At 37.6% G+C, this 9,828-nt stretch overlaps 1 protein-coding gene across 1 annotated transcript; it reads right to left on the reverse strand.

Moving 5' to 3' along the window:
- Nucleotides 1-224: 224 nt before the first annotated feature.
- Nucleotides 225-9,514, reverse strand: MRPL39 (mitochondrial ribosomal protein L39). Its single transcript, XM_085241455.1, has 10 exons — nucleotides 9,381-9,514; nucleotides 8,855-9,061; nucleotides 7,843-7,982; nucleotides 7,003-7,102; nucleotides 5,267-5,334; nucleotides 3,935-4,047; nucleotides 2,754-2,819; nucleotides 2,110-2,263; nucleotides 1,264-1,311; nucleotides 225-358 (listed from the first exon to the last, which is right to left on the reverse strand). The coding sequence occupies exons 1-10, from the start codon at nucleotides 9,430-9,432 to the stop codon at nucleotides 272-274; spliced, it is 1,035 nt and encodes a 344-aa protein (XP_085097581.1). The 5' UTR covers nucleotides 9,433-9,514; the 3' UTR covers nucleotides 225-271.
- Between the last annotated feature and the right edge of the window lie 314 nt (nucleotides 9,515-9,828).

The raw sequence follows: 9,828 nt of genomic DNA on the forward strand, positions 1-9,828 counted from the left end.
GACAAAGGTAATTTGCAAGGTAAGTTGTCACAAATGAAACTTTTTTTTTTTTTTAAAAAAAGGTAAAATTAATGCCTAACAGTAGCAGAAAACTGAAATTCAAGTAGACTGAAATGTGAAATACTGGCTCTCTAAATCATCTATCCATGATTCAGCTCTACAGAACTCAAATGAATTAAACCAAAACATTTTTACACGTAGCACAAATAAGCCAAGCAAAGAAAAAAAACCAAAATCCACACTATTTTATTATGTACATTTAGAGGTTAAATTACATTGATAGAGTTTTTCCTTCTTCAGTTTCATCTTTCGCCTCATGACTTTCTGCTGCTGCTTTCGCACTTTTTTCCTCAGTGACCTGCAGAAACATAACAACTTTGTTATTGTTTTTTAAACATGATCTAAGTTTGGATCCTGGAAATCCTCCCCTCACACTGTCAGTCTAAAGAGAAAGGACAGCATTCACAAACAAATGCTGTCTCCAAAATAAAACAATCTGAAAAAGAAGCATCTTCAAACTAATTTCATTAAAAAAATTCATGGGTTAGGCTTTGAGCACCTCCTTGGCTAACAAATTTAAGTAGGTATGCAGTATTTTTTCTTTTCTTTGCTATGAAAGTAAATAAAATAATTGTTTTGAAGACTCAAAAACTTCTGCTATTTAATTCTTATGATGATTTCCTAGGTTTAACCATGCTTTGAAAGTCAATCTCTGGTTGTATGCAAACTTAGATTTTGTTGATCCATTTATCCTAAAAACTTGCCTTTTTGCATTTATTCAGTCAGTGTAAAACTTTTCTTGGATAAGCCAGTTTCCACTTTTAAACTTTCTTATATTTGAAAAATACTGATGTAGTCTCAAGTGATAATTAAAAGTATCTTAGAGAGACTGTTAAAAAAAACATCTGAGATTCTCAATAGCAGACAGTTTCAGTCATGAAAATCCAATATATTTTGCTCCAGTTTTCTGGAAAAGTAAAAAAAAAAAAAAAAAAAAATCCTGATCAAATAATGTTTTTTGTTTGCTTTTGTTTTTGTTTTTTCTGAATGGTACAATGCATTTTAATAGCCAAACTTCAAAAACAATACCAGCACATTCTCTACTACAAAGCAGTTAGATTTCATGTGCATTCAATTTTTCTTCACCCATTAACATTTCCATTAATAAAGATATATTCCTGACAATATTACTCATCTCTAATCATTCAAATATCACAGCGTATTATCATACTTGGAAAGATGAATTTCACCACTGAGACTTACCAGCCTCTTTGATCTTTCCAGCAGTTTGTGCCACACAGTGTGATGAGCCTGTATTAAATGTTATTAAATGTTACCAGAGGTTGAAAAATAATCTTACTATAGATTAGATTCTGACAAGTACATAGAAATTATGGCATAAAAACATCTCAGTCCCTAACTCACACATTACAGCTTATTACTTTAGTGTCCAATTTGCCTGTATTCCTCTGATTAAAGAGGACTTCAAAATATCATCTGTCTCCCACAAACTTTCCCAGTGGAGACAATAGCACACGTTCTGGATCATAGGCCAATATAACAGAAGTCAAAAGGAGGGGGAAGAAGGACTCCTGTCTCTAGCTATATTTTTGCAGAGCCCTTCTTTAAAACACATTAATGCTAGGATTTGCTGTTTCAGATTTTACTTTCTTGTAAATGAGAGACTTAGATGAAGTACCCTTCATCACGAATGCAAATTCAAAGTTCTGCTCTTTCCTCAATCTGAATAAACATTGGGAGCTCACAACAATAAACAATTCGCTAAGGCAAGTCTAATGAAATAGCCATGCAGCAATTGCACCAATGAAACCACACTTTGAATACTGAGAGATAACATTAAGAGTATGCTTTTGCTAACTTTTCCAATTCTGATTCCACATTCACAACAGTTCCAAGGAATTAACCTCAAACACCCACTGTCATCATCATCCTGAGCCATCCCTTTCTGCCACTCAAACTCCTCTTGCCTCTGAATTATCACCAGTATAAAATAAAGATCAGAAAATACACCAAATGCCCTAACTTTAAAAATAGAAGCAAAAAAATGCAGAAAATGAAGAAAAAAAATGCAGAAAAAAATGTAGTTACCTTCAAATGGATTGGGAGGGACACGCCCTGGAACCTCCATATCAATTCAGATTGACTAGTCTGAAGATTGTGAGCTGCTGTTATCTCATACTGGAAACAGAAACTTGTCCTTGGAATGTGAGGTCCTTCACTAACATCCACAAAGTCACCAAACCTAATGGAAACCAAAGGGGAAAGAAAACCTGTTGCGACTAAAATATAATCAAAGAGAATTACAATTCTACTTGGTTTTGATTAGCAAAATCCCATCTACAGAACACATCAAAGAGGATGAAAGAAAACCCGCACAAATCCCAAACCAAATCTAAGCACATTCCCTGTTCAGCATTTCTAGGTTTCCTGCAGCAAAAGTACAGGTCACGCAGTTTCCTAAAATGACTTTAGAGAATTTATCCCTGAAGTCCAAAAGATATCAAATTTTTGAAGCCATGCTGCCTCTAACAGCGAGTTAAATTTGTCATTCAAACCAGAGAGTGGAAGGAAGGATATCATAAAAAAACCTTGATAGAGTACAAACAGCAATTAAGAGTGATTTTTAAATTAAAATCTATAAGTCATTTATTTTTCTTACTTGCAGATATTACTTTCAATATAATTAAATCTTTCAGTGAAATATTACAGAAAGAGAATTCAGTTTTACTCACCTATGTAGTACCACAATTCCTTCCTTGTTCTGAGAAGCTTTCTGGTCTATTATCTCCATTTTATACCTGAACAAGAAAAAAAAAAAATTCTTACCTTTAACACTGAGTTCAGAAAAGATTTGTTCAAGGACCATTTTTCTTTTATCATGGTTGTATTTATGAGAGCTTTAAACAAGGTTTAAACCCTTACTTTCACATGCCAATGTGTACTGGCATGTTTCATAAAGCATATATATGTCTTAAGAGGTCCATGCTCTCTCAAAAATTTTATTCAGAAAGATAAAATGAATCTACTACTTTATGTGAAAGGTTTTCAAGATACATAAGACCATGTCAACCATGACAGACCAGCAGACACTATCAGGTCACATAAACAGATCATATGCAACATGTGGTCCTCAACCACTGCTCATCTGCAAGACAGCAAAGTGGTCTCTTCTCATACTAGGAACACATACAATGTCTAATGCCATTAACAGAAGTCAACTCCTACCAGCTCTAAACGCTTAAAAGCCAACCTAGTAAAGAGATACTTGTCTATATGTCACATTAGTATAATTAAGCTGAAAATACTATTTATTTTTGCAAAAACTTTAGCTTTGAGCAAAATTTCAATTCACAAAATGACAAATTATTTATCATTTTCCCCGCTTTTCTCCAACTACCAAAAAGATGTGGACCAGGTAATTTTTTCCAAAACAGTAAGTGGTCTGTCAGCTAAAAGAAATCCTTTAAACAGGCTTTCTTTTGTAGCACAGCCCAGAGTATTTTGCCCATTTTCCCCCTGTAGAGCTCAAAAACCGCATTTCATCAAATATTCATTTGAAGATAGTGAGATATGAAAAATCTACATTTCTTTAAACATGAAAGCCTTTTGAGCAAAGGCTTAAAGCAACAAGCAAACAAAAAGTCTAATCTCCAGAATTCCAATTCAAAGGCATGAAATCTTAAAGCTCAATATTAAACTTAGAAGACCACAGTCTTCCCATGTCTCACAAAACTATGTCCAGCAAACGTGTTGCCCTCTGGAGAGAATACTAACAATGAAATGAGCTAATGGGACAAAGGCAATGGAAACATGTTGACACACTTTCACAATGGTGAAAGATGTACCGTCTTACTTCACCTGCCACACCTTATTCTAGGGATTTAAGTGAATTAAGGCAAACTCATACACTTACTTGTTATTCTGAAACATTTCACGCGCTACTTTTGCTTCAACATGCAGTGTTTCAAATGGCAGGTCTTTATCAATTAGCTTACTGGCATCCCTTGTAAGAGAACGGAAATTGTCCTGAAAAGTAATTGATACATATAAATCTGTCGCCACTGTTCCACAGCTGTACTGATTAGAGCAGAAGAAACACTAAGTATTAGACAAAACAACAAACTAGATACTAAGTATTAGACTATTGCTGTAAGATTGTAATCCTTAGTCATTATCAGCAACTTAACGCTAAAGAACAAACCAATAGGCATTGTTCCATCAGAAAAAAACATATATATTTGTTGGGAGTTAAACTTCTCAGGTTTTCCTCACGCGATGTATTCATATACAGTCTTGACACCGTTCAAGATTTATTTGTGTACTCTGTTTCCCAGAGTCACAATTCCAATTATAAACAATCTCCACTCTAGCGGAATCAAAAGAAAAAATACTGTGTAAGTTAGAATTTAATCACCAAAGCTTTGCATATACAAATTTGTTGATAAATGAGAAATTGCTTTTAGGAGAAACAGCATTTATTACATCATTCACAAAGTCTTTCGGACTGTTATTTTAACTGTAAGGCCATAACAAAGAAAAATTCTGCACTGTACTAACACTTCTTTGTTAGCCACACACATATCTGCTGGTATTTTGGCAAGAGACAGAAGAGCAAAGTGAAACACTTGTGACAACACTGGCTACCAAAGTTTGTAGATGATTAGGTTTACTGAAGGGCATGAAATACAAGCTATTAAGAAGTGTTTATGCTGAATGCGCTCACAGCTCTTTTACAACAATAAACTGATTGTGCTGTACACCACTAGGTGAAAATACACGAATTACAGACACTTTTACTGTCAGAGGGTTCTGCTCACACAAATGCTGTAAGCCTACCGTGGCACCTATGCTACCAGATAAGGTTAGTTATGTTAGTTAGGAGTGGAGCTGTATAGTAACAAAGATGGCACTGTGGTCCCAACAACCACGCCAACTGCTTTTGAAGTTGTATTTCAGATTAAAGCTGAAACTTAAAAGTATCTGGAGGACTGCTCTGCACTTAAACACATCCAAAAGAAACCCAGTTTGTGTGCTGAGAGCTCTATTCCGGAAGAGGCAGTATATGATACATGCAGAGATGTAGCTTCTGAGGCATATTCCCAATGTAAAATAAAGCACCCTATGAAAAGCAGGGGAAAAAAAAAATAAAAAAACTCTATCTACACCACTGCCCTCTTTCCTCACCAAAGAACCACTGGACAAGGATGGAAGCTACAAAACATTTTGGGCAAATTATTGCACTTACTTTTGTTGGTTTCCAGTCATTCAGTCTATTGTCCAAAATTATATCGTAACAGAAAGCTCCAGAGATCACTGCAATTTCAAAGAGAAAATATTCATGTTTGTAATGAAATATGCATTTCATTGCCATACTATACTCTTACAAATACATCAAAATGAGTAAGAAAAACAGAAGAAAGTTTGTTATCATAAAATACAGGTTTTCAGCTGTGAACACACACTCTGATTAAATCTGTGCCATCATTTTCACATCACCGCATGTGAAATACTCATTTCAAATGTCTAAGTTTAATGCCGACATAATACACATTAAAGAACAAAAAAAAAGTATATCTCCAAGAATGAAAGAAAAAAAAAAACACACTTTGAAAGTATTTCACAGCATTTTTTTCTGCATCATAAACTAAATTTGCTCTATTCAATTATAAAGGAGAATTCACTGCCTAGAGAAATCAGACAATTTTAGAGCTGAACTAAAATGACTAAAAGAAGGTTGCGTATGCTTATCGAGCTATTGACATCTTAAAAATTAAGCTTATGAACCCAGTAAGTTCACATTATTTCTATACTTACACTGTAATGATGTATGTTAGCATATGCAAGATTATGCCAAGTATTTTCTCTACATCTAGCCATCAAGACAAATGCTGAAATTGTTAAAAAGGGAATCAATTGCAGGAAGACTCCAAACAACAATTATATGTCAAATATATAACTGTGTAGTAAGCTTTGTTACTAAAATTATAGAGTATCCTGAGTTGGAAGGATCCCACAAGGATCATCGTAATTAATCGTTCCACGTAATTAATCCTCCTTGTGCATTTTCTCACTTTTGTGAATGTTAGGCTACAGGTGAACAAGTTGTTACTAACCCTATTCCTATATACACCAATAATCTTCCAACTTGAATTATTAAAAATTGCCATGTATACATCAAGTGCTCACATTACTCACATGGCTTCACAATTAAAAGGTCATATCCTTAAGTTACTAACTTTATGTAATCTGAAGCATTACAACACTTATCCAGGAATCACCCAGATCAATCTTCTGTACTTGAATGAAGAAATTATTTTCGGCCTGATAAAGATAAGTTAAAGAAATCTTGGTATGTTACATTTTGCTTCTGATAATTATTTTTCCAGTGGAGCATCCAGGAGCACAGATTCCCTCATCTACTCCTCCCTCTCTCTGCCAATATTATGCTGAATAAGACTCCTGACATCTTCAAAGCATAGACCAAAACCACTACTTCAGAAAAGTAATTTGGGTAGATGGCAAAGGAACTCAGGTTTAATCCTTAGTGTATCAACTGATACAGAAAAACAGTTTAGGAGGAGATAAGCTCCTCTCTTTTTTCCAGTCCACCTAGTTCACACTTCAGAGCAGCTATATAACTTAAATGTTATGTAGAGTCAATACAGTTTAAAGCCCAACTACTTAACATAATCAAATACAAATTCTGGATTACCTCAACAACAAAAAAGTAATAATAAGAAACTAGTCATTCTATGGGATCTCCTATGAGATTTATGTAAATTGGTTTCTTTTTAACACCAAATTTTGCAAAGTGTATGGTTACATCCTACCAAACACAAGCCTATAACAACTCCATATAACACACACAAATGCTAAGTACAATCATTGGAAAAGGAGCCTCTGATTTTCTTTTGTAACATTATTAGAATTCATTTAAGCAGAAAAAGACAAGACAATCAACTACAAAACATTTATAACTACCTGGCACTTCTGGAGCTTTAACCAGATTCACAGAGTACTCATCTTTGAATGCCCGCTTTAACACACTTGCCATGATCATGGCACAAGAACGCCAATAGGCCTGTAAGAATTTCAGAACACAATTTATTAACATCACCTATTTACACCAAAGGACACCAACATTTCACTGAATTAGGCACAAACCTCCATGTCAACCCAAACATTACTTTCATTAGAATTTAAACTTCTGTTTGGTGATGATTAGAACATCCATCAAGAGAATCAAAATTAAAAATCGGGGATCCAATTAATGTTTATAAACACCTAAAGGAAGGTGAGAGGCAAACGGATGAAGTCAGGCTTTCCTCAGTGATGTGTAGTGATAGGACAAGGAATAATAGCCTTAAGTCTTGAACACAGGAAGTTCTGTACAACATGTGCAGTAACTTCTTTACAGTAAGGGTGAGAGAGCACTGGAGTAAGGCCGTGGAGTCTCCTTGTATGGAGATATTCAAGACCCATCTGAACACCTACCTATGCAATCTACTGTTGGGAACATGGTTTAGCAGGGGGGTTGGACCTGATGAGGTCCCTTCCAACCTCTGCAATTGTGTGAAAAGGCAAGCTGTTTCTCTGGAGATATTTAAATCTCAAATTATATAATCATACAATATAGGTTGAAAGGGATGCCTTCATATCACCTTGCCACACTGTGCTCTAAATAACAATAACCATGACGTGCCAGCCATTAAAAATATCTATAAACTTTCATGACAACAAAGTTCAAGGAACTAAAACAGAGGTACAGAATAAAATGGTTGTGATCAAGATCACCTGCAATCAGTTAAGATGCAGACTTACCTTGTTTACTTCCTCTGGATCTTCATCTTTGAAGGTGAGGAACTGAATTTCACAAGACTTGGTCAAGGGTCTATACATATCCCAGACTTCACCATCCACAAGAGCTAGAACAGATTTCTTACAATGCCATTCGCTTAAATCTAAAGAAAGTGAGAAACAAGTCACACAGTTATTAACATAATTCCTCAGAGCCAGCAGTTCAGACCTCTGCATTTCTAACAACATACTGCAAGGTTAACTACTCTAAAGTGACTTGGAAGGATGAGCTATTAACAACCTACAAAAAATCAACTCCATTTCTACTGATATATTTCACATCAGTAAAATATATTTCACATGATGAATCATAGAACCACTTGAACTGGAAAGGGCCTTTAAAGGTCACCTAGTCATATATACATAGACTCATAGAATTCTTAGAATTGGAAGGAACCTTTAAATGTCATCTACTCCAACTCCCCTACATGTTGTCATCTAGCTTAATGTAAACACTGACTTCACATTAAAAATATATTGTAAGCTTAAATACAAATATTCTGAATACACATCCCTTACCAAGGTCATTAAAACACCACTAACATAAATGTTTCAAGTTCGGATGGCAAATACTTCCATTGGTAACTAATTTTCCCTATCACTGACATCAGAAAAGAGTTCAAGTCTTATGAGGAGCAGATGAGGGAACTGGGATTGTTGAGTCTGGAAAAGAAGAGGCTCAGAGGAGACCTTACTGCTTTCTACAACCATCTGAGAGGAAGTTTAGGTTGGATATTAGGAAAAATTTCCTCTCACAAAGTGGTGAGGCAGTGGCACAGGCTGCCCACAGAAATGGTGCAGTCACCATCCCTAGAGGTGTTTAGGAATTGTTTGGACATGGCACTGATGGACATGGTCAGCGGGCACGGTGGGGACAGGCTGATGGTTGGATTGGGTGATCTTAGAGGTCTTTTCCAACCTTATGATTCCATAACCCATGCAGTTTACAAGACCGCTAAAGAGTCCGCTCACTTACGCATGGCACAATTGTACGGTGTAGATAAAGCTTTGTTCATTACAAACACGCTGCCAGGGTGAGATTTTCCAGTGTATTTCACTTCAATTTTCTCAATTCGTGGATAAAGAGATAACTGCCTCTCCTTCTCTTTGGTAAAGAGTTCATTACGCATCCGAATAACTTCATCTGATGTCAGTCGAGAAGCAGAGAATGTAGAGTTGAACCCTGGTAAAAGACACGACCTAAAATTAACGAAGAGATTTCAAAACCTCTTTATACGTCGGTTTCTGCAGAAAGGGGGACAGGACATAGCACTGCTAGTCTTCCCTCAGACACACCAACAGTGCAGACAGCACCTGCCTCCGTGCCCAGCACCCGCTCCCCGCTAACATCCCAACAACAACAAACGCCCCCAGGGCCGCCTAGGACGGCCCAGCCCGCAGGTCACCACTCCGCTCGACAGACCCAGCCGCTGAAAGCAAAGACCGAAGGAAGTGCCGCCCCGCGACTCCCCAGCCCCAGCCCCCGTCCCGCCGCCACTCACGGCGCCCTTCCCGCCCGCCCCGCAGGCAGCGGGCGGCCCAGCACGCCGCCATGCTCCGACTCAGCCCCTGTGCATTCCCCGCCCGGCTCCGCTGGAAACAACGGCAGCGGCAGCACGGTTCCCCCCGCCGCTCCGCTATCTGCCGCCAGGCGGCTCCGTGGAACCTCGTCAGTCGTGGGACGTCTGGATTCGTTTTAGTCCGTCTGCGCTGTGTTCGCAGCGTTCCGGCGTTCAGCCCTCCTCCCCTGTGCACGCCATGTCCTTACAGCAGGCGGTTACACCGCCCCCTAAGCGGCAGATTGAGGATTTCGTGGAACGGATCGAAACAACTCGCTGCTGTCTTTGTAGGGTTAATAGTCGAAGCCCAGCCCTCGGCTGGAAACGTCTGGTGAACTGTTCATTGCACTGACTAACAGCAGGAGACCAACAGTTGCAAAAGTAGCCAAGT

This window comes from Meleagris gallopavo, chromosome 1, assembly GCF_905368555.1.
Source record: "Meleagris gallopavo chromosome 1, MGAL_WU_HG_1.1, whole genome shotgun sequence".
In the NCBI taxonomy this organism is placed as follows: Eukaryota; Metazoa; Chordata; class Aves; order Galliformes; family Phasianidae; genus Meleagris; species Meleagris gallopavo.

What these genes read in the sequence shown, in the direction of transcription:
- MRPL39 (XM_085241455.1), bottom strand. Translation starts at nt 9,432, where the DNA reads ATGGCGGCGTGCTGGGCCGCCCGCTGCCTGCGGGGCGGGCGGGAAGGG. An exon ending in GAAATGTTTCAGAATAACAA is followed by an intron (nt 2,820 to 3,934) that starts GTAAGTGTATGA and finishes TTTCTTGTTCAG; the next exon opens with GTATAAAATGGAGATAATAG. An exon ending in TGGAAAGATCAAAGAGGCTG is followed by an intron (nt 359 to 1,263) that starts GTAAGTCTCAGT and finishes ATGTTTCTGCAG; the next exon opens with GTCACTGAGGAAAAAAGTGC.